General features: G+C 42.5%; 1 protein-coding gene across 11 annotated transcripts in view; it reads left to right on the top strand.

The window, feature by feature from the left end:
* The first annotated feature begins 432 nt into the window (after positions 1-432).
* Positions 433-24,296, top strand: part of ARFGAP1 (ARF GTPase activating protein 1) — a 45,176-nt gene continuing 21,312 nt past the window's right edge. For 7 of the 11 annotated variants that reach the window (XM_089513635.1, XM_089513634.1, XM_089513633.1 and 4 more), the window contains exons 1-8: positions 434-570; positions 10,255-10,343; positions 11,335-11,398; positions 16,270-16,379; positions 17,244-17,415; positions 18,677-18,777; positions 20,148-20,237; positions 21,835-21,931. In XM_089513635.1, coding sequence (XP_089369761.1) covers positions 11,339-11,398; positions 16,270-16,379; positions 17,244-17,415; positions 18,677-18,777; positions 20,148-20,237; positions 21,835-21,931 — 630 coding nt within the window. In that variant the 5' untranslated portion in view covers positions 434-570; positions 10,255-10,343; positions 11,335-11,338. Of the gene's footprint in view, positions 571-10,254; positions 10,344-11,334; positions 11,399-16,269; positions 16,380-17,243; positions 17,416-18,676; positions 18,778-20,147; positions 20,238-21,834; positions 21,932-24,296 lie in introns of all 11 variants that reach the window. The other 4 variants (XM_089513627.1, XM_089513628.1, XM_089513625.1 and 1 more) reach the window with 2 other exon arrangements.

Here is a 24,296-nt window from a genome sequence, read left to right as displayed (position 1 = left end):
CCCAGGAACCGGGAGAGAAGAGAAGCTGCTTCTCTTAAACAGCCCCTTTGAATGAAGAGGGAGTGCGTTGACGACGTGTGAAACCGCCTCCTTTGACGTCAGCGTGTTTAACCTCAGCGCGCCTCAGCCAATCAGCAACCGCTTCGCCACCTCCCGCCCCGCCCTCTTTGCGTGCCTGTCAGTCAGTCAATCAATCAACCAGCGCTCCATCGCAGTGCTTTCCGGGGCGGGGCTGAGCCGACGTGTCAAGAGAGCGTAAGGTGGATCTGCGCAGGCGCGACCCTCACGCAAAGCCCCTCCCGGTTTCTGGACTTCAACTCCCAGAAATCCTGACCGTGGTCCCACATGGCTGGTACTTCTGGGAGTTGAAGTCCAAAAAACCCCAAGCTAAGTGTCACTGGCGTAGAGAGCGGCGCTACCCAGAAGCCTTTGCGAAGTGTCAACGTAGCCGGCGATGGCGGAGGGAGCGCGTGTGCGCCTGCGCGGTGAGGAGAGAGCGAAGCCGACGCCGGGTAGCGAGGCCCATTGACTGACTCGAGGGAGAAGCGCCGTTGATTCCGCAGCAGCCAGGTATGGACCCCGAGGGAGCCCCCTTCCCTTTGAGAAGGAAGCGCCCGGAGCCCCCTTTAGGACCGTACTTCAGCCACATCCTCACCGCCTTCCTTGAAGCGGGCTCTGAGTTCGAATCCTGGCCAACCGCCTCGGAAGAGTCCGAGAGACTCCGGGAGGGAATTCGTTGCCTCTCTGGGGCTCCTGAGGCCCGGCATCGTCAGGGAGAGCGGGGGGAGCCTCCTCCAGGGTCTGCCCCGGCTCATTGTGGGGGATTCTGGGAACCGTAGTGTCTGTGAGACACTGAGCCTTCTCTCTCTGAGGTAGCTCTGGTGCCGCAATAAACTACAGTTCCCAGAATCCCCCGGCATTGAGCCAGGGAAGTTAAAGCGGTCTCAAACTGGGTTATTTCCGCAGTGCGTTTGGAAGCTAGCGCAGAACTGCAGTGTATTGAGAGCAAAGGTTGCTATTTGGGGTCATGCCAGATCCATGGCTTTGGGAATGCAATGGCCCTGAGTTTGGGTCCTGCTTTAAGCTTATTATTTACGACTATTGTTAACAAAAGGGTGTAATGCAGGACAGTTGGAGACAGAGGAAGAAAAGTTTGAGAGACGCACGGCAGGCGTAATACTAGCATATCCAATGGATAGACATGTTTAATTCAAATGCAACTTTGCAACCAATAAAATGCAGTTTGTGGTTTTCTTTGTTCAAAATACTCCAAAAGCTTGGTTCGCTTTGGAATCGGGGCCCTGGCAATTCGGACGCATTTCCTCCTCGGATCTCTGCAGCTAATAGACTACGGTCCCCTTCCAGTCGGCTCTGGCCTCAGTCTTTAATTCAGGGGTAGGCAACCTGCGGCCCGCGGGCCGGATGTGGCCCAGCGAGGCCTTGGGACCGGCCCCAGCCCGGTCCTGCCGCCGATTGCTGCTGGGGCCTTTGGCCTCTCGCGCGCAGAGGCAAGGGGGCAATTGTCTATAGAAGCCTCAGAAACATGCATTTATATTAACATTTTTGGAAAAAATCAGCAAATTTTTTTGCATGTCCTCCACTTTTTTAAAAAAGTGTCCACCATTTGAAAATTTTGTCCTACATTTGTCCTGGTTCATTTATTTATTTAAATTTTAAAAAATCATTTATTTATTTATTTATTTATTTATTTGGCTTTGGCCCCCCAGTTGTCTGAGGGACAGCAACCCGGCCCCTGGCTCCAAAAGGTTGCCTACCCCTGCTTTAATTAATACTGACATAGATTTTAGCGCCTGGATAGGGATCAGTTCTTGCAGATGCAGAAGAGCCTGATGTAAAAGCGTTGGGTTATTCTGATTTGCTTCTTTATGGGATTTATATCTTGCCTTTCTCTCAAGGCGGCGTATACTTCACTATGTTGTTGTTGGCAACCTTTAGGAAGTCTCATGTTTCTTAGCAGGATTTCTTCAGGTCCAAAACACACTGCAGAAATAATCCGGTTTGAGACCGCTTTGAGAAACGGTGACTTAGAGTCCCTAAGTTGTTCCTCATAGGGCATGGTTTCTCAGCCTAGAATCACATTGGCCTTTTTAGCTGCCGCATCACACTGTTGACTCACGTTCAACTTATGGTCTACTTGGACTCCCAGATCCCTTTCACACATAGTCTTGTTCAGCCAGGTGTCCCTCATCCTATATCTGTGCATTTCATTTTTCTGCCCTAAGTGCAGTACCTTACATTTCTCCATGTTGAAATTCATTTTGTTAGTTTTGGCCCAGCTCTCTAATCTATTCAGGTCATTTTGAATTTTGATCCAGTCCTCTGGAGCATTAGCTACTCCTCCTGATTTGGTGTCATCTGCAAATTTGATAAGCATTCCCTCTATTCTTTCATTCAAGTCATTGATAAAGATGTTGAATAGCGCTGGGCCCAGGACAGACCCCTTGGGACCCCACCGGTCACTTCTCTCCAGGGTGAAAAGGAGCCATTGTTGAGCACCCTTTGGCTTCAGCTGGTCAACCAATTACTAATCCACCTAACAGTTGCATTGTCTAGCCCACATTTTACCAGTTTGTTTGCATTGCTGTGTGGAAAAATGTTTATCCACAGAGGAAGGGTAAGATAGAACATCCTTGTGAAGCAGGTTTGCCCAAATAGAGGTGCTTTGTAAGCTGAGACTGCTCCTTGGCTCAGCATTTGAAAAGCAATGGCTCTTTGAAGCTCTGGTGACTTAAAATTGAACCCTTGCCATCTAGAAGCCTTTGGGCCATTTTTTAACCACAGTCAGTCATCTCTCACATGAACTCCTAGGGTTTTTTTAAACCTTGGTAATCACCAAGGTAAAAAAAATATGGGGGGTTCATATGAGACCCAAATTATTAGCTCTGATCTTGGAAGCTAAGCAGGGTCAGTCCTGGTTAGTACTTGGATGGGAGACTACCAATACAGGCTATATTTCAGAACAAGGAACTGGCAAAAACATTTCTTGAGTATTCCTTGCCTAAGAAAGCCTTATCAAATTCATGGAAAATCCTATGAAAAATTTCTTGACAGATGAGTGGAAGGCACATTGAAGATTACTTGAACACACATTGTCCCTTAAGCTGCGTTTTGAGATCTGTTGGGGAGGCCCTTCTCTCTCTTAGACCACCCTTGCAGGGACATCTGATGGGAATACGCGAGAGGGCCTTTTCAATGACTTTCCTCAGCTGCTTAGACACACGTAACAAATCACCTCATCACACCAGGCTCTTGAAAGGAAGGATCCATGTTAGGAAAAAGCGGGATGCTCCAGACACTTATTTACTGAGGTTTCTCTTTTGGAACAAATAACATTATGATAGAGTTTTCACTTAACACCAGTTGTTATAAAGATGGAGAAGAAGGGGTAGTTTAGAGGGGAACTTGGTATATAGGGTAGCAAAAGAGGGTATCTGTGTAGGAAACCTAATGGTTAAATGCCATGTAGACTGGAAATGGGATTGGGTGGCTTTGTAGATGTCTCATGCTTTACCAGCTAGTTTGTAAAGAACTGTTGGGGGATGCAGCCCAGCAACACTCACTATCACTGATAAAAACTGTATATTAAGATCCCCAAAGGATGTCCTGGATTTTCCTTCTTTTTTTAAAAAAATAACAACAACAACTTTGATCCTCAGATTGCATTCTTATGTCTCTTTTTAAGAATTAAACCATTCTTAAAAAGTATTGCCTCAACTGGTTGTAGGTGTTCTGCCATACATCATTTTCTTTTAATAGGAACAAAACCAAGAATAAACATTCTCCATGTTTTTAATCAATCATTTCCAGTGCTGCCACAACAGAACTCCAGAAAGTTGCTATGCTTTACATTTTGAATAATGCATTTTTTCAGACTCTAAAGATGCAATTGTAAGGTGTTATTTATTCTGCCTATCTAATCTTCTGCAGAAGAGAATCTTTAACTGAAAGTAGCTTCTGTGAGTACTTCTCAAGAATGGGTTTGGAAACAGCTACAAGTTATGAAAAATGCTAGGAAAATTGGGAACTGTTCTTAATTTAATACCTCAAAATATGTGGTTTAAATTATATGAAAGAGTCTGACATGTGTCTTCAGATATCAAGCTGAAATCATGCAAAAGGTTCCAATTGAGTTTGTGGTGTCTCCAGGTAGGACTGAAGAAAACCCCTGTATGAAAGTGTGGAAACATTTGGCTGTCCAGCTCTATATTGTCTGTATTGACACTACAGAGCTAGACAGATAAATGGTTGGATTCAGTAATATATTTTCCTAAATTCCTAATCCCACAAGAACCACCATTGCCTAGAAAGTACAGTCCTGTTTTGTGCTTTCATTTACTGGGCAAAAGGGCATGCCAAGCAGCACATACTAAGTAGATTATCCTGCTATTTCAAGTGTGATGGCTGGAACAGGGGTCGGCAACATATGGCCCGCGGGCCGGATCCGGCCCGTGGAGACTGTGAGACCGGCCCCAGCCCGGCCCTGCCGCCAATTGCCGTCCCCCGGGGGCCACCGGCGATCGCACCAATCGGTGCGATCGCCAGCGGCCTCTTCCTCCTCCCAGCCCTGTGGGGCGGCCTCGGCCTTCCCACAGGGCGGGGAGAGGCTCTGGGGCTGCCGGAGAACGTGCCGATCAGCGCGATCGCCGGCGGCTTCTTCCTCCTCCCGGCCCTGTGGGGAGTCCTCGGCCTTCCCACAGGGCGAGGAGAGGCTCTGGGGCTGCTGGCGAACGCCGCCCTCCCAGGCCTACCCCGCCTCCTCTGCCTCCTCCATCCCGCCCCCAGGCCGGCGCGGGTCATGGAGGAGGGGGGAGGAGGATGAGGAGGGGGACCAGAAGGAGGAGGAGGAGGAGGTGGGAACAGAAGGAGGAGGAGGAGGTGGTGAGTGGCCAGAGGCCTCTGGCTACAAGGGTTTTTTATTTTTTATTTTTGCTGCTTTTAATGCTAACAAGTCTCCCTTGTTTTGACAATGATAGTGTGGTGGTGATGATGATGATGATGATGATGATATGAGTCACCTTGAGAGGCATGGACGCACTGTTTCAGAAGCCGAGAGAGTGTCACCTTCCAAAGTGTGTTTTGGGTGCTTTTAATGCTAACAAGTCTCCCTTGTTTTGACAATGATAGTGTAGTGATGATGATGATGATGATGATGATGATGATGATGATATGAGGGAGGGAGGCCTGGGGCCGCAAGTGCCAAATTGGAGCCCGCGGAAGCGGCCTGCTGCCTCCGCGGGCTCCCCCCAGGGCCCTAGGCCTCTCCCTCCGCTGGCTTCCCCAGGGCCCTTGCGGCCCCAGGCCTCTCCCTCCGGAGGGAGGCCTGGGGCCGCAAGGGCCGAAATGGAGCCCGCGGAAGTGGCCTGCCTCCTCCGCGGGCTCCCCCCACAGCCCTTGCGGCCCCAGGCCTCTCTCTCCGGAGGGAGGCCTGGGGCCGCATGGGCTGCGAAGGGGCCCGCGGAAGAGGCCTGCTGCTTCCTGGGCTCCTCCACGGCCCTTGGAGCCCTTTCGGCCGAAGGGAAGAGCCGAAGGTAAGGGCCTGGGACGGGTGCCCGTTCGGCCGAAGGAAGGGACCGAGGAGGAGAGGGCAGGCACACGCCTCCTCCTCCCTGCGGGGCTTCGGTGGAAGCTCCATCCCCGGCACACGGCCCCGCCCCCGGAGGGTGGAAGCTCCACCCCCCTGGCTTCAGCCCTCCAGTTGTCTGAGGGACAGCAACCCGGCTCCCAGCTCAAAAAGGTTGCCTACCCCTTTTCTGGAAGATAACACATATAACATAACTTTTCTCTTCTCTTATACTTCCAAGTTTTATCTGTGCCTACATCTCCTGAAGTTTGGGAAGCACTGAATGTTGTTTATAAAAATAATTCCAAAGCTTGTACTCTTCCTAGGTTGCTGATAGAACCGTCTTACTTGAGTGAGGTGGAAAGCATTGCTTTCATCATAACAGTAGTTGTCCATCATATTTATAGATTGCAGATCTCTCCACGCACATGCCACCTCTAAATAGTTTTGTCTTTCTTCAGCACTCTTATTTTAACCCAGTTACCAGAGTCAGGCATTCTGTTTCTGTTTATTTTTTTTGTGTTGCACTGTCCTTGTCACCCATTGAGCAACCCACCCATGAAGCTTAGCAACCCACCCACAATGCTCCTTCACACTATCATTTTGAAATTGCCATTCTTCTGTTTGATACGTTACCATATCCAGAATCTAACTGAAACTTAGCAAACAGGGATTTTTAATGTTTTATCAATTTCTGTCAATATAAGTTTAGTTCAATTTTTGTTTTGTTATATGAAAGTGTTATAAAATGTTGATTTAATCCGAAATGCACATAATCTTACAATGGTGGTGTAGTGATTCAAGACCCTGCTCAGCCATGAAAAACCTATTGGGTGACCCTTGGGCAAGTCACACTCTCTCAGCTGCAGAGAATGGCAGTGGCAAACCCCCTCTGAAGAAACTGGCCAATAAAACCCTGTGATAGGGTTTTCTGCTCCTCATCACAAGTCAAGAAATTATTTGAAGGCACACAACACACATACATGTTTTCTTGAGCTCTAAGTTGTCAGAGTTCTTCAGAAGAGTAGTGCTGTAATTTTATATAGTGGTGCACCAAAAGGGATGTCACAAATAACTTAATTCAATATTTCTGCTGATACGGCCTGTTACAGACAGCCAAAATAAAGCTGCTTCGAGTCACAGTGGAGGTATGGTGTTTCAATGATGCATGCGTCCTAAGAGTCCAGAAGTGACACCAAAGCCACACTTCATCCTGGAGCATGGCTTTGGTATGGCTTCTGGACTCTTAGGACGCATGCACCATTGAAACACCATACCTCCACTGTGACTCGAAGCAGCTTTATTTTGGCTGTCTGTAACAGGCCAAAGAATGCAGGAAGATACGTGGAATTACAAGGTGCTGAAAGAACCCATCAGCAAAAAAATACTAAATGATAGCTTAAACTAAATCTAGAGAAGATTGTTCTGATTAACTCAACGGATGGAAAGGATTGTCCATCTATGTTCGATCTTTAGGCTACTAGATTCTCTAGAGGGGAAGGCTCTTTTCTAAGTTATTAACCAGTTCTTACTTAACCTGATGAATTAACATCCCCCATCATTCATATGCCTGGAATGGGAGAGCTTGTAAAAAATTGTGATTGAGGGTACATTTTAAAATCCATGTTCATTTCCCAGAATGGCTTGTTATAAGACTCCAGTAACAGGTGCTGGAAAAGACTTCTGCCTGGAGAGCCAATTCTGTGCCAGATAAACATGGTGTCCTGGCATGGCATGTGGTAACTTTGTATATTTATAAATATCTGCTTTCACATTTTGGTGTATTTGTTGCTGCGAGTTTAATAACGGCAAGGCACTACCTAATTTATGGATTGCAGATCTCTCCATGCACATGCCACCTCTACTTTTGTAGAAGTACTTTTGACTTCATTTGGCCAAAGGATGCAGGAAGGATGGATTCATATAGGTGTTGGTCCTTTTGTGGGGCTTTGGTTCTATTTCTGAATCCCTATGGCTCAAAAGTAACAACTGGTAATCTGTCTGTCCTCAGTTTCCATTCTCTTAGACCAGGGGTGGACAGCTACATGAGAGATGCATGTGGGCAATTTTTCCCCAGTGACTCCAGGCTGTACTGGTACATTGGTTCATCAAAAGGGGTGTCACGTTACTTCTGGTTCTGGCTTCACCTGGTTTGCAGCTGATTTTTAAGATTGTATGTATTCCTGCATGGCAGGGGGTTGGACTGGCTGGCCCTTGTGGTCTCTTCCAGCTCTATGAATCTATGTTGGGGAATGGAGAAGTAAACTTGTGTTTATGTGGGTGGTGTGAGTGTATTAGGAGACAAAAAGAATCCTTTAAAAGTTATACATCAAAGGGGAGGTAGAGGTTTTAGAAGTTTCAGATGCCTTCAGGGGTTGCATATGTCCCACAGACTGCACTTTCCCCACAATGTCCCAGAGTATTTCTTTTGTTTCTTCTGCAGAATGATATAATGGTCAGCTACAGATTTCAGATCTTTATCAGAAAGCACTGTCCAGCAGATCAGGAGTTACCTTTAGATCTCCCAGTTGACCCTCCAAATAGCCTTTTCTGTTTTTTGGTTTTAATTTTGAATATTGATTTGAAAATATCTGCTGCTTTTTGAAAGCCTTGGTCTATGGCACATAATCAGTTTTGTTGTAATTTATCTTATTCGTATGGCTAATTTCATTGCTATCTCAATTATACATTATTTATAGCAGTAATGCATTAGATACTGGAAATGTATTTTGACATGTGACCTTATTGAATGTTGATGTCGATTGTTTTCAGAATGTTTTTATATTGGTTTTAGATTATTCCTTCTGTGCTGTATCCTATGTCAGGGTTAGGGAATGTATGAACTTCCAGATATTACTGGAATCAACTCTCATCATCCCTAGTCAACATTGCTAATGGTGAGATATGATGGGAGTTGCCACACATTCCCCATCTCCAATTCATTACCTGGTTGAATGTTAAAATAATTTAATATAAGAAACCCCAGAGTGTTCATCAAATAGGCAACATAGAAACCTTCTGTTGGATATTCTTGTTATGGCGTTGCATTACAGAAGTGTGGTCAGTGTATGCAGGGTTTCACATATATGATATGTCCTTAAGAGAAGAGGAGAAATGTAGATAGGGCAAGATTAAAGTCTTTTGTATTTCAAATTAGATTACACATTACAAAATTAATCTTGTGGTACAACTATATGGCCCCACACACTCTGGTGTGTGTGTGTGTGTGTGTGTGTGAAGTTAATGTGTTCATGCTCATGATGCTTTTCATTTTTTAAACAATGTAGGTATGTTTCCTGCCCCCCCCCCCCGTAATACGAAGACCTATTTCAGAAAGGACAGAAAGCTCATATAGGTTTTGTTTTTAAAGAAAGAATCTAAAAATCAAGAAGTCACTGGGTTTTTTCTGTACACTTGCTAGTTGGCTTAGGCCACTAATTCCTAAACTTTGGTCTTCAGATGTTTTGGACTTCAGCTCCCAGAATTTCTGATTGTTGATTGAGCTGGCTAGGACCTCTTGGAGCTGAAATCCAAAACACCTAGAGGACCAAGTATGGGGTATATAATAATAATGATGTCTTTAAGGCGGTATTCTGAAGATACAACAATATGGTATATATAGAAACCTCTAGATGCGCTAAAACTTAATGTTTGCTGTATCTGGAGTCTATGTAAAGATGCAGGCAACCCTGCAGCAAAACCAGGGGCCCACCTTGATTGAAAGTACATTGTAGACAGGTTTTCATAAGTGCACAGCCATCATGTTGCCAGGGCATATCTCTAATAGCTGAGAATGGTGCTCAAAAGTCCTCAATAGACCAGGATGGAAAGTACAAGTGAATGAAGGGAAACTAGTAGCATGCCACTTACTTCTTTTCAGTCCAGTAAAAGCCTCATAATTGGTTCAACATCAGCCTTCTTTTGACTAGAATGTGTTGCAGATTTTGTTACTGCTTGAACCTATTTCCCTGCTTTTGATTATCCTCAAGTGGAGACCAACGAAGAAAGTACAGAGAGATGGAAGACAAAAACTGCCCCCCCCCCCACTCTTTGACCCATTGTATCTCTGCGTATTTGTTGTTGTTGCAAGAGCTGGCTTGAACCAGAAGTCTTATCGCCTATAGGTTGGCATTTTCTATAGTAATCATTTAATTATTTGTTGTTTATTTATTGCACTTACATCTTGCCTTTCTCCTTAAATGGATTCATTGTGAATGTCTGCTTCAAATCTTGAGTTAAAGGCAAGGATGTCTGCTATGACACAACCATTCTCACTCATTAACAACATATTCCTTCAATGTTATACAACTTTTGTCATGGATTATTCTGGTGGCAGGACATTAGTCCCTGATTTTGCTTAGTTGTTTTGCTGCAACACTATTTGCCACAGCTGTTTTGTTAAACAAATGGTGATACAGAGTAGAACAGTGCCTAAAACTTGACAGCAAAAGTAATGCAAATGGAAATATAATATAAATGGAAAACAGTTTTATTATAGAAAGGCAGTAGCCAAAACTCCCCCTGCACTTTCCCCCCAGCTAAAGACATGCCTCACTTCAGAATGGCATATGCCCAGTGAAAGCAAATATGATCTGTGGTATAAAACACATTGATTTTACCAGTCACCATGATAGCCTCAATATGTTTTGCTAAAATTATTTTCTTTGATTTAGCTCCCAGTTCTGTGACATTCTTGATGCAAGGGCAGTATTCCATAGAAACAAAGCACTGATTCTTTTTACACAGCAGAGGAGTGGTGAAGGTATAATTATGTAGACCTAATGCTACCTTCTTATTAAACTGTGATTTGTAAATTATGATCTAGCCTAGGGAACCCAACATCCTTCCCGTTCCCTGCTTTGCATTAATTATGGTTTGAAACAACTTGGTAGATGATTTTAAAAAACGCTTTGCTTGTTTCACATTGGTTTTTTTTACAAGTAACAATTAGTTTTATTATCCTTGAATAGCAAATAAAGTAATGCATTAACACATTATTTAGGACATCATTTTAAAATAGTCAGTGTATGGTCCTCAAGCCCTTGACGACCACCTTCCTCACCAACTTTCACCACTGAATCTGAGGTTGCATCTACAAAATTAATACAGTTTGGCACAGCTTTAGTTGTCATCACTCAGTGCTAGGGGGCTGTGTGATTTGTAGTTTTGTGAGCAAACTGCAAATCCCAGGATTCCATAAGATGGAGCCTTTATAGTTAATATAGTGTCATACTGCATTATTCTACAGTGTGACAGCAGCCTGATAGAGTAACAGTGGCTAAAACGAACACTTTATTTCACTTCATTTCTTTTACATCAAAATACAAAATGCATGGCAGTTGAGAAATGCATGGTTTCTCTATTGGCTACTAGCATTTCAGAAAGCATCTCAGAAGTGCCAAGAAGTTTCTAAACAAAGTGCACAGGCTATGCATTTCACCTTGCATCGTCAATGATATTTGTGTCTTGGTTACACATCTATTCATACTCCTGAGAGGTTTCTCATAGTAAAGATGGAAACTTTTTTCAACCCTGTTTCTAAGCACTGCTTGGAAAGTACTTGAATAAGATAAGCCTCAATTTAAATGCAACCCATAGGAATCCTGTTTGAGAGGAAAGAAATATATTTTTCTTCCCTCACTACCTCCTGATTGACAAATCAAGCTTTATGGAGAAAGTGACTGTAATATCATTGCTGGGCTGCAATGGAACTTGATAACAATTCCCTTCAATTGTTTTTCTCTTTGTTGCAGGACCATGGCAAGTCCAAGAACAAGAAAGGTCCTTAAAGAAGTGAGAGTGCAAGACGAGAACAATGTAAGTAATGCGGTAGCTAATAAGACCAATGCGATTTTAGGCTGCATCAATAGAAGTATAGTGTCTAGATCAAGGGAAGTCATAGTGCCACTATATTCTGCTTTGGTCAGGCCCCACCTGGAATATTGCGTCCAGTTCTGGGCACCACAATTCAAAAATGACATTGAGAAACGAGCGTGTCCAAAGGAGGGCAACTAAAATGGTGAAAGGTCTGGAAACCATGCCCTACGAGGAACAACTTAGGGAGCTGGGGATGTTTAGTCTGGAGAAGAGAAGATTAAGAGGTGATATGATAGCCCTGTTCAAATATTTGAAGGGATGTCATATTGAAGAGGGAGCAATCTTGTTTTCTGCTGCTCCAGAGACTAGGACCCTAAGCAATGGATGCAAACTGCAGGAAAAGAGATTCCACCTCAACATTAGGAGGAACTTCCTGACAGTAAGGGCTGTTCGACAGTGGAACAAACTCCCTCGGAGTGTAGTGGAGTCTCCTTCCTTGGAGGTCTTCAAGCAGAGGCTGGATGGCCATCTGTCGGGGATGCTTTGATTGTGATTTCCTGCATGGCAGGGGGTTGGACTGGATGGCCCTAGTGGTCTCTTCCAACTCTATGATTCTATGATTCTAAGTAGTTTGGTGTATCCCCTTAGCAGTGGAATCACCTTCTACTCACATTAGAAAATTTGCTTTTTATGCTTCAGATATTAGCAGTAATAGGAAATTTCCAGCCTGTAGCAATCTAGCCCACAGAAGGTCCTTGCTAAGTCCTTCCTCCAAGCCTGCTTTCACCCCATGGGAGGCTAGCAGGGATTTTCCTGCACATGGCTTCCCCTTCTACTTGGGAATGTAGGTGATGCACAAGGCTGCTCTCAGGCCATGGAACTCCCTTCTACAAGAGTTCTAGTCAGCCTCTGTTATGTTCTTTTTCTGGCAGCAGGCAAAGTCCTTTTTATTTAGACACGACATTGATTCTTTAATAATGTGACAGAAAGGTGTTTGAAAGTGGGGTGCTATGCTTTTATCTTTTCAGTTATGTTTTATGTGTGTTTTAAACTGTTTTTAACCATGCACTTTTAAAATAGAATTGTTTGGTGTGTTTGTTACATTTTGTAAAGTTGAGTTTTGTTTTGAATTATTGTAAGCTGCTTTGTGTCACCTGATGGGAGAAAGGTAGTGTATAAATAAAATAAAAATGTATTTTGATCCATTTCAGACTGGCTATAGGACAGAGATAGCTTTGGTCACCTTGCTGGATGGGAGTGTGGCCTTGTTGATTCTGCTGAACCTCTTGGTGACTTTCAGTACCACCCACCATGGGTCATTTTACTGGGATGGGACATGGAACCACTGTTTTACAGTGGGCTCCTGCCATCTTGAAGGAGTGAGGCTAAAAGGTAGTACTGAGGCATTCCTATTCAACTCCTTAGCTACTGCCATGTGGAATTTCTCAGGGCTCAGCTTTGTCCACCATGCTCATCAATATCTGTGTGAAACCATTGGGAAAGTTTGTCCAAAGGTTTGGGATTTGCTGTCACACTATGCTGATAATTTGTTATTGTGTGCCTTCAAGTTCTTTCTGACTTATGATGGCCCTAAACTGAACCAGTCACTGGATTTTCTTGGCAAGATTTGTTCAGAGGATATTTGCTTTTGGCTTCCTCTGAGGCTGGGAGAATGTGACTTGCCCAAGATCAACCACTGAGTTACCATGGCTGAGTGGGATTTGAACCCTTATTTCCAGAGTCATAGTTCAGTGCTCAAACCACTACACGACTCTGCCTTTCCCACAGATGATATCAGCTCTTTTTTTCTTTTTCACCCAGCTCCATTAATCTGTTTCCTTTCTAAACCAGTGTTTAGTTTTGGTAATAGAGTAGATTAGGGAGAAGAAATTGAAGAGTAAGTAATCCAGACAAGATAGAGGTGCTCCCATCAGCTGAAAATCAGTTCTGGGACAGGAATTCAGCCTGTGCTGGATGTGGCTATATTCCTCTTGAAAGAGCAGACTCACAGTTTGGGAGTACACCTTGACTCAGCTGTGACACTGGAGCCCCAGGAATTTTGACTGGTCAGGTGATACTGTATCATGTTTAGATTTATGTAACACACTCTGTGTGTGGATGTCTTTAAAGACTTTTCAAAAAAACCTTCAGCTGTAAACAGATTGTTAATGTGACTGATTACAGGGAGCATATTACAGGGAGCAAACTGGCTTCCGGGCGGGTTACGGGGTTGAGACGGCCATGGTCGCCTTGGTCGATGATCTCCGTCTGGGCATCGACAGGGGAAGCGTGTCCCTGTTGGTGCTCTTGGACATCTCAGCGGCTTTCGATACCATAGACCATGGTATCCTTCTGGAGCGCCTGGCTGAGGTGGGAATAGGGGGCACTGCGCTCCAGTGGTTCCGGTCCTACCTCTCTGGGAGGTTCCAGATGGTGCAGCTGGGAGACGTGTGCTCCGATAGGAGGGCCCTTACAACTGGGGTCCCCCAAGGAGCCATTCTGTCTCCCATGCTATTTAACATTTACATGAAACTGCTGGGAGAGATCATCCGGAGACATGGGGCGCGGGGTTATCAGTATGCTGATGACACCCAAATAGTCTTCTCTATGTCTCCGACTGATGCAGTGACTGAGGATGGCGTCTCTCCTCTCGTGGCCTGTCTAGAGTCAGTAATGGGCTGGATGAGGGAAAACCGACTCAGACTGAATCCAGAGAAAACGGAGGTACTTGTGATAGGTTCCCCTGGTCCAGGAATGGCGGTGGTTCCACCTGTCCTGAACGGGATCACGCTTCCTGTGAAGGACTCCGTGCGCAGTCTGGGGGTGCTTCTTGACTCGTCGCTTCACCTGACAGCTCAGGTGAACGCGACGGTCAGGAGCACCTGTTATCAGCTTCGGCTTATTCGCCAGCTGCGCCCATACCTGGCCCAGAGGGACCTTGAAACAGTGGTACATGCTCTGGTAACCTCGAGACTGGATTTCTGCAATGCACTCTACATGGGGCAACCCTTATACCAAACTCGGAAGCTGCAGATGATACAGAATACGGCAGCCAGGCTGATCACTGGTACTTCCAGGGTCAGCCACATTACACCTGTGCTAAAAGACCTGCATTGGCTGCCTATTCGCTTCCGGGCACAGTATAAGGTGTTGGTGATTACCTATAAAGCCCTAAATGGCTTGGGCCCAGGATACCTGAAGGACCGCCTCTCCCCGTACATTCCGCCCCGCACCCTCAGAACTTCTGGGCAGCAATTACTTAGGGTTCCAGGGGCTAGGCTTACCTCTACTACGAGGAAGACATATTCCATCGCCGCCCCGGCCCTATGGAACACGCTGCCCACAGAGCTCCGCTCGGCCTCCTCCCTGGCTCAATTCAGAAGGGAGTTAAAAACCTTCTTATTCCATGCTGCATTCCCCGACTGAAGTTCCAGCTGGCCTCCCTTCCTCTTTTGCTGGCAAGAAGATTGGCTAACGGGGTTTTTTAATTGTTTTTATATTGATGTAATTGATTGGATGTATTTTTATGTTATTGTATTGTTTATTATGTTGTTCACCGCCCTGATCTTTGGAAGGGCGGTATATAAATAAATTTTTTATTTTATTTATTTTATATGGCTCCCTGTTGCAGCAGCTGCATTGGGAGCTTGTCTGTTTCTGGGCACAATTCAAAATGTTCCTTATGACCTGTGGAGTATGATTTGGCTTAGGTCTGTATTATTGGACAGCCGTATCTCCATGTATGTGCCTGCCTAGACCCTGAAATACTCAGGTGAGGCCTTTCTCTCAGTCTCACCACCTTCACAGGCATGGCACATGGGGGATGCAAGGTAGGGCCTTCTTGGTGACTGCTTGAGACACTGAAACTCGCTTCCTAAGGAAGATTAAATGGCCCACTCCTTGTAGTTCTGTCAGCAGACAAAAAACTTTATTCTACAGTCGGTCTTCCGTTTTTGCGGGGATCCGTTCTGAACCCCCTCCCCTCACAAAATCAAGTGCGCACAGGGTATGTGCCACAGGGGTACACGCCACTGAAATTAATGGAGGGTGCCCCTCTGTGAATATTCAAGACTGTGGATCTTAAGTCCTCAAGAATGCAGAACAATTATATTTTATTATTTTATTTGAGAACTGGAGGTTTTGAAGAAAGGTATTTAAGGAGAGTAATGTACTGGGTTTACTGTACTGTTTTAAACTGCTTTGAATAACTTACTTGTATGTAAAAATCATTTTTAAATGTTTTTGGTCATTTCATTCCATTTATACATTGATCCTTTGTATACTTTAATTATATTTTAATTTGGAAGATTTATTGAATTTCAGTTTAGTGAATAAGGTGGAATATTGCTAATGATGATGATAGAGTTGAAATTCATAATTAGTGTATTGAAGAGTACCTAAATTTCATAATTATATAAGCTCTAGATTGAGAATTTTAGAGTTGCTATTCTATTTCAGGCAAGATCCTGACATCAATCACCATTTCTGGTGGTGGATCTTGAAGAAGTCTCTCAGACAGATTATAATGTACAGACAAGCCTATATAAGAAATGCTTGTTTATAGGAAATAAGAAGATTGATATTCTTGTTATGCTATTACACCACTATATGAGTAATCAGTTTGTTTTGTAATGTATAGCCCAGGCAAAACTAGTTTATAGAATACAAATAGAACATAAGTTAGGTGTACTTTCCTTACTTCTGTCTCAGATGGCTGCTGAAATGCCTTTTAAAGCTATAACTGTGTACAGTTGTAAACTTGCAAAATAACATCTTCATATTGTTTTCTTAAACTGGCTTTGGTATACTTCACCTGGGGTTACTGTTTCTTTGGAACTTTCCCCCATTTCCCACACTATTTTCCAATGCAGGTTTGTTTTGAATGTGGTGCATTTAACCCCCAATGGGTGAGTGTGACCTATGGAATTTGGATTTGTCTGGAATGCTCAGGAAAACACCGAGGTTTGGGTGTTCATCTCAGGTTAGTTGTTTATAAGAACCTCTCTTCAATGTTGCTTTGTATTTTATTTGTAGTATTATTTTAAAATATATCTAATGATTTTCTAAATCCTTTTAAATAGTGTTATTGTTTCATTTTAGAATGGTTACACACTGCTTTTGGCAGAAAGAAAGGGAGCATAGAAATATTAGTTGTAAATAATTAATCCAAGTGAATGCCCTTTATGATTCTTATTGGGACACAGTTTGAGAACCCTGTCTACTTAACTTTAGTAAAGAAAAATGGCTTTCCATTGAGGTTGATAACTCATGTTTGCCATACCAAGTGTAAGTTGATGAAGATTTGTAGTGGTAGACATCTAAAGGAGAAAATAAAAGCTCTGGAAAATATCTTCACTTTTTATATTTAAATAATATCATGTTATTCAGAATGTCTTTTTAAAAAATCCACTTTATATTCAGAGGGGGGCAGTTTTAAGTGGAATAACAGAGTCACAGTAATTAGGTGTATCTTATAATATACTTAGAGTAATTCCTCTGACTCTTGAGATGTCATCCTGAGATCATAGACTATTGTGGATCTTCCTGTGAGGGTAACTGTAGGCACCTTCATTGTGGCAGTGGATGCTGCCATGATTGCTCTTCTGCTGTTGATATTCACCAGCAGTAGAGTGAAAAAGGAACATGCCTCGGTAAATGTAGGGAGGCCTTAGGTCTTAGTGATCTGAAACCCTGCAATTGCCTTGACATTCTCCAAAAAACCAAGAGAAGACAACAATAGTAGCTGGGGCTAGGTATGTTTTTCTGTCATTGGTCTTTCATACTTTTAATGACATTGGCAGTGATATAGTGAAAAGTAAGGGGGTTTTTTGTATTTGACTTTCAGTTTTGTGCGCTCTGTCACTATGGACAAATGGAAAGACATTGAACTGGAAAAAATGAAGGCAGGTGGTAATCTTAAATTTCGGGAATTTTTAGAGTCTCAAGAAGATTATGACCCTTGTTGGTCACTGCAAGAAAAATACAACAGCAAAGCTGCTGCATTCTTCAGAGATAAGGTATTTAAAATATAATATAACATTTTTGAAACCTGATCATTTCTAGACATACACAAAGCTTAGAGCCATAGGTTCTTGTGGAGCTTCTGTGACTCTTTACCTATTTATTTTATGATGGTTGAAGTTCTTGGAAGAATAAGCAAAAAACCTTGCCAATATATATCTTTAGGAAGGTATGGCTTCCAAAATGTAAGAGACACTAAGATAAGAATAGAGAATTAACTGTCTAGTTCCTTTGTGCAATTTTTAAAAGGGAAGTAGAAGAGAGAAGAAAATTACACTTTGTTTGCCATTGTTTCATTATAAGTTGTAATGTCAAATCTTATTGTCTGTCCAATAATTGGTGCAACTAACTATATCTTAGTGAGGGATGCGGTGACTTAGTGGTTAAGACACCAGTTCGGATGATTGCAAGATCAGAAGGTTGGCAATTGAGGCCCAAGTACTGCACAATGGAGTGAGCTCCTGTCACTAGTTCCAGCTTCTGCCAACTTAGCAGTTCGAAAGCATGCAAATGCAAGTAGAAAAATAAGTACCACTTCGGTGCGAAGGTAAAAGCATTTGGTGTAGTCATGCTGGCCACATGACCACCAGAGCAGTCCTTGGAACACACTGGCTCTTCGGCTTAGAAATGGAGATGAGCACCACCCGCTACAGTTGGTTATGACTAGACATTCATGTCAAGGGACCACCTTTACCGTTAACTATATCTTAAAGGCAAGTTGTGTGTTACAAATCTATAGTAAGGAGAAGCTAAGCTTTTATGGTTGATATACAATTTGTCCTGCTCTTATTAAGGATAAATCTAGACTAAGGATAAATCTATATTTATTACAGACACTGCAATAACATACTGTTATGACATTCCTGTTGCAACTAGGTTTTAGAGGCCTGGGAAAAGCTAAAAGAGAAATTAAAGGCCTTTCTGGATTAAGCTAAATCTCAGACAGTGTCCATGTCAGTCAGGTTTCTGAAAAGCTTATTAACAATATACAGAGGTAACTTTTTCCCCCCATTGTCTGTCCTTGGCATCTGCTTTCAGAAACAGATGAAGCCTGAATCTGAAAGTTTCATTTAGCTCTCATTTCTTCCATGAATTTTTTTAGTCCGTATTTTCTAATCACTTCTTCCTGTAGTGAATTCAGTAAGTTGTTATGCCTTGGAAATATAGGGCTGCTTCCCCATACATTAAGATAAGGTACTAAAGGCAGCTCTGTGGAAGTAAATATGCTTGACATCTTTAAAATATGCTTCTTTTTAGGTGTCAGCACTGGCTGAAGGTAAGGAGTGGTCAATTGAAACATCATCTGCTAGAAACTGGATTCCACCTCAGCCCAAAGTTGCTCTTTCCTCAGCTCATCGGTAGGCATTTCTTTGTCTTGTACAGTGTGATTATTGTAAGAGTAGGAGTGGGCAACTTCCTGAAGTCCAAGGATGACATATGCTTCCCTTTAGACCTGAAAAGGTCTATCCATCCAATTCTTTAAGCATTTTACAGCAGAGCGAGGGTCAGGAGCTGCATTATGCACCCAGGAAACCAAGGATAGCCTCACCCCTGCATGCACAAAAATAGTTTTTGTCCCAACTGTCCTCTAGGGAGCACAGGTAACATTTTGATAATGTTTTAGTCTTCCCAGGGAGCATTTTGACCATATTTTATACCCCCGTGGCTTTAAACCCATAAAAACATGGGGGTATGGAAACTAAGAGATATGGAGCTACATGCCACCCCCAGGCCACAGATTGCCCACCCCTTTAGAAGCTAATATTTGAACAACCAGGAGGTGTTTGTTCTAAAGATGGAGCTGAATGTGGGAGAGCCTGTGAGTGTACATGTTTATTAATACAAACTGAATCACCACACTTTATCCTACACCAATCTCTGCTTATAATGTTCAGTAATACAAACAAATTATTGTGTTACTGTAGCATCCTTACTCTCGGGTTCTGTGCCCTTGGAAGCAGGAACCAGTGAAGTGAACATGACATGGAGCAGCCTTGTCAGCTATAATTACACATTCCCTTTTCACTGCACTAGTGGCAAGGGAGAGGAGGAGATGTGGAACTGCTTATAGCAGCAGCCAAATGTCTACAGTTGTGTCTAATTCAGTATGTTGAAAGGATTTATTGGGTACTATTATTATGGCAACAACAAGAACAAATCTTTTGTTTAAGAATCCCACACTATTGGCCAACGTGGTTGAGGCTTCTGGGAGCTGAAGTCTAAAATCTCTTAAAGAGCACAGTGTGGGGACCACTTCTCTATATTAGGTTTTTAAAAGTTGATATTGCATTTTCAACTGGAAGTCCAGTTACTATGCTGCATGTACAGTTTTCATCAGTGCATGACAATATGTTTATAAAATTATAATTTTTACCCACCCTAATCTGCAGATTTTCAGTTGATTTTATTGGTTAAAGTATTCATATTCTGCCTTATCACAAGATGTCAGGGTGGCATATAAATGAAAGCAATATGAGCAGATTATAATTTAAATCAATAACAATAATTAAAATAAACTAAAAGCATTTTGAACACATTAACAAGCTAAAGTATGGTTCAAGGCAGTTAAAAATAGATAGACCAGGAGGCAGATCTTGGTAGAGTAATCTCCCATCCATGACCACCCTGCCCTCTGTATGCAAACATCCTATTTTCATAGAAGTTCAAGTGTATTTGTCAAACAATAATTTGGTTTCCTGTGATTTACTTTATACTTCGTTATTTGTAGAAGCTCTGCCGGACAACAACAGAATGCTGGTGGTACTTCTGACAAAGCCTTTGAAGACTGGTTAAATGATGATGTTGGTTCTTACCAAAGGTAAAAATCTCATCTCTCATAAATACAGGAGTCTACAAGGGTGACTACCAAGAGTGATTCCCCCTTCCTGTCCCTCACACACCTGTGGTGATTAACCTTGCTTGGCATGCCTTACAGAAAAATCCCTTTCACTGAATTCTCCATTCATAGCCAAATGGAGAAATGAAACATCTTTATTTTGCTGTTCGACTTTTACAGCAGTGCAAGCCTCTTACTTCGTGTCCTCTGTTTATTTAATTTATGTCTATACTACATGTTTGTTTTATTATTTTATTAAAATTATTTATATCTGGCCCTATATCTGAGGATCCCAGGGTATCATATAATATTAGCTCAGAAAATTTAAAACAATAAAACTACTTTATCTCAAATTATGATCTGTAAAGTTTCATGCAGGAAAAATGACAGACCCCTCCCTCCCTCCCTCCCTTAGAGTGTGTGTGTGTGTGCGCGCGCATGCGCATGCGCATGCACATACACACATGTGTCCAACAGCTTAGGAAAGTAGGAATTGATGGGGACTGTAAATAATGGCTGGCTACTAAGCCAAATCAAAATTTGTGAACTTCTGTTCAGAAAATTCTGTATGAATTTATGTGTGCAGTGCAGTGTATTCTGTTTCTGTAAATCAGCCCTTTGCCAACAAGCCAACATTCAAATGTGTTGGTCTGCCACTTCCGCCATCCCTATCATTCTTGGCCCGTCGTGTCACTGTGAACTCAACTGTTGGATCATGCTGAATATTTGAATATTCTGCTTGGTGCATTATTTAAATATAAAGATATTAACTTGGAAGTAATGGGTTATAACTGATTAAAGATATCTATCTATCTATCTATCTATCTATCTATCTATCTATCTCATAATGTGGAAGTTATGAATTACTACTAATGAACTAAAGATGCAAAAATGTTACATTTCAGCATAGCAACAAGTAAGAATGAAGTTACTTGAGTTGTATAACAAGTGAGCTTCCAGTTGTCTACAATTTATTTTTAAAGGCCATTTGTATATGAACTTTAATGGAGTTTTTAAATTTTATATCATTTTCTTAGTCTTAAGGGTCTCCTCCCACAAATAATAGAAAATAATAGAAGAGCAACAAACAGTACCACAAGTAATACAGTGAGCTGCACCTTTTGGCCTTCCAACCATGAAGGCAACCTATTTTCCCCCTCAGCCAAATAAAGAATAGGAGCAAATTACTTATAAAAAGTAATTTTATAAAATCTGATGAAGGAAACATTCTGGCCCTATAGCTCAGGTTAAAGCCATAGACTATTGTGTATTTCAGAAATTCTTTTTTTTTTTAATGCTACGTGAAGAATTCATGTGGCCAGTCTTAAAAGAAGAGTTCATCTGCTGAAGATCATTGGAAATATTTTGAGCCATAAAGTGTGCAGGAAAAGGAATACCTTACCAAGCCAACTGCCAAGTTACCTGTTTGTAGTAGTTGAATGCATATTTGTATTTAAGGGAATGATTCTGAAATGTAATGTACTCATTTAATTTACTTCCTGCATGTATACATGTACTTTATAGAAATGTATTTGATTATAAAATGTATTTGCTCAGTTTCTTGTGTGTTTTGATTCAGTGGTCAAGAGAATCGCTATGTGGGGTTTGGGAATACAGTTACTCCTCCCAAAAAGGATGATGACTTCCTCAATAATGCCATGTCTTCTCTGTATTCAGTAAGTAGATTATTTCCTGACAGATGAAAAATGGAGTCTTACTCTTCTGTTGCCACTAAAATATTTGTAAAGTAATTAATCCAGGGATTCTCGTGTTAACATGTGTCTGAAAGAAAAGCTTGGGGAATAAGAAAGAAGAGCTCACTGTATATTGTTTTAGACAGATTTTGTTGTTGTTGTGTGCCTTCAAGTCATTCCCGATTTATGGTGACCCTAAGGCAAACCTATCATGGAATTTTCTAAATAATAAGTAAGTAAATAAATAAATAATAAAACTTGTATTTGTATCCCGCTTTTCTGTGACGAGACAATCAAAGCGGCTTACAACACATTAAAATCCACATTTACAACATTGTGTCCCAAATTCCGCCCCCTTAAAACAGGATTAAACATGTTACAATTAAAATATCTATGAAAACAGAATATATATATTTGAGGACAGAGCGGTGGGCTAATACATGATGTCAGGGACATAGCCAAGGGGGGGGGTTCTTGGGGTCCGGACCCCCCCCCTCCATTAGAAAAATGAATGGTGTGTGCTGCTGCACCGCCGCACCCAAGCCCCATTATAATGGTGGCACTTAGTCTGGACCCCCCCCCCCCTTCCTAAAATCCTAACTATGTCCCTGATGATGTGAGGGGCAGTCATTCTGTGGCTGGGCACTTTTATTCAGGAAAGGCCTGCCAGAAGAGATCCATCTTGACAGCTTTTTAAAAGCTGTCTAGGCTGGCAATTTGACGGATCTCGTCCGGCAGGCCGTTCCACAGTTTTTCTTGGCAGGAGTTGTTCAGAGGAGGTTTGCCATTGCCTTCCCCAGAGACTGAGAGCATGTCACTTGCTCAAGGTTACCCACTGGGTTTCATGGACCAGCAGGGAATCGAAACCTGATCTCCAGATTCTCAGTGCAACACTCAAGCCACCATGTCACGCTTGGCTCACAGCTTAAAACTACATTTAGAAACACAGTTTAGGCATCTAGAGAAAAGGGGCAGGCACATATCACAGGGTTTCTTGGCAAGTTTCTTCAGAGGGGATTTGCCATTGCCCTCCTTTAAGGCTGTGGGAGTTTGACTTGCCCAAACTCACCCAATGGGTTTCAAGGCTGACCTGGAAATTCAACCTTGATCGCCGGAGCCATACTCCAACACTCAAACCAGTCAATACGCAAACCACTATGCCTTTATAACTGTAATGCTGGAAAATCAAGAACCGTGCAGTGGGCAAATTGGCAGTGGGGGCCTTTTAAATGTTCTTAGCAGTGGGCTTGATTGTTGGATCGAAAATAGTTGAGTAGCTATAAAAAGAGTCAATGTGGTGTAGGCGCTTGAGTGTTGGACTGTGATTCTGGAAGATGAGGGTTCAAATTCCTCCTCAGCCATGGAAACCCACTAGGTGATCTTGGGAGAGTCACATAGTCTCAGACCAAGAAAAACCTGTGATAGAAATGACTTGATGGCACACAACAGTAACAATACAACAAAGCTATAAACAGATCTCATTAGCATTACAAATGGAAATGATAACTTACCTGCTAGCTTTGCCCACATGATCCTCTGTAACCAAAAAGTCAGCATGGTGTAGCAGTTTCAGTGTTGTTTTAGGATACTGGGAGACAAGGTTTCAAGTCCCCACTTTCTGATGGAAACCCAAAAGAAACAGCAAATCCTCTCTGAATAAATCTTACCAAGGAAACCATTTGACAAGTTTGCCATAGGGTCACCATAAGCCATAAATTACTTGAAGGCACAGAACAGCATCCACAATGCCTCCATTTTTATATTTCTAGGAACTAGAACTCATTTTTTAAAAGTCATTTTATTTTGCTACAGTAATGACAATGTTCTTCCTGTTTCCAAATCAGCTTTTAAAAATCATTTTGAAACTGAAAATGTTTCCAACCTGGCAAGTTTTTTTTTATTTAAGTAAGACTGGCTCTTCTACTTGCATAAAGACTTAGAAAGAGTGAAGGTAATTATAGCAATAGCAAGTACATTTCTATACCGCTTATCAGTGCACTTAAGCACTCCCTAAATGATTTACAAAGTGTAAGCTAATTGTCCCCAACAATCTGGGCACTCATTTTAGCGACCTCGTAAGGATGAGAGCCTGAGTCGAGCTTGAGCCCTTTTGCATGTATTGAACTCGCAACCTTATGGTTTGTGAAGGAGTGGCTGCAGTACAGGCATTTAACCACTGCGCCACCAGGGCTCCTAATTATTATACTGTATGAATATTTCATTCTCATAAGCTGATTCTGATCAGCTGAGAAGAGGTGTAGTTGAAGCAGTTCCTTCTTGTTATATAATAATAATAATAATAATAATAATAATACTGTTTATTTATAGCCCGCTTTTCCAAAAAGAG

The sequence above is a fragment of the Sceloporus occidentalis genome, unplaced genomic scaffold, assembly GCF_023333645.1.
Source record: "Sceloporus occidentalis isolate IW3139 unplaced genomic scaffold, rSceOcc1.0.p SCAF_3, whole genome shotgun sequence".
Classification (NCBI taxonomy): domain Eukaryota; kingdom Metazoa; phylum Chordata; class Lepidosauria; order Squamata; family Phrynosomatidae; genus Sceloporus; species Sceloporus occidentalis.
This window is presented reverse-complemented; position numbering and strand designations above follow the sequence as displayed.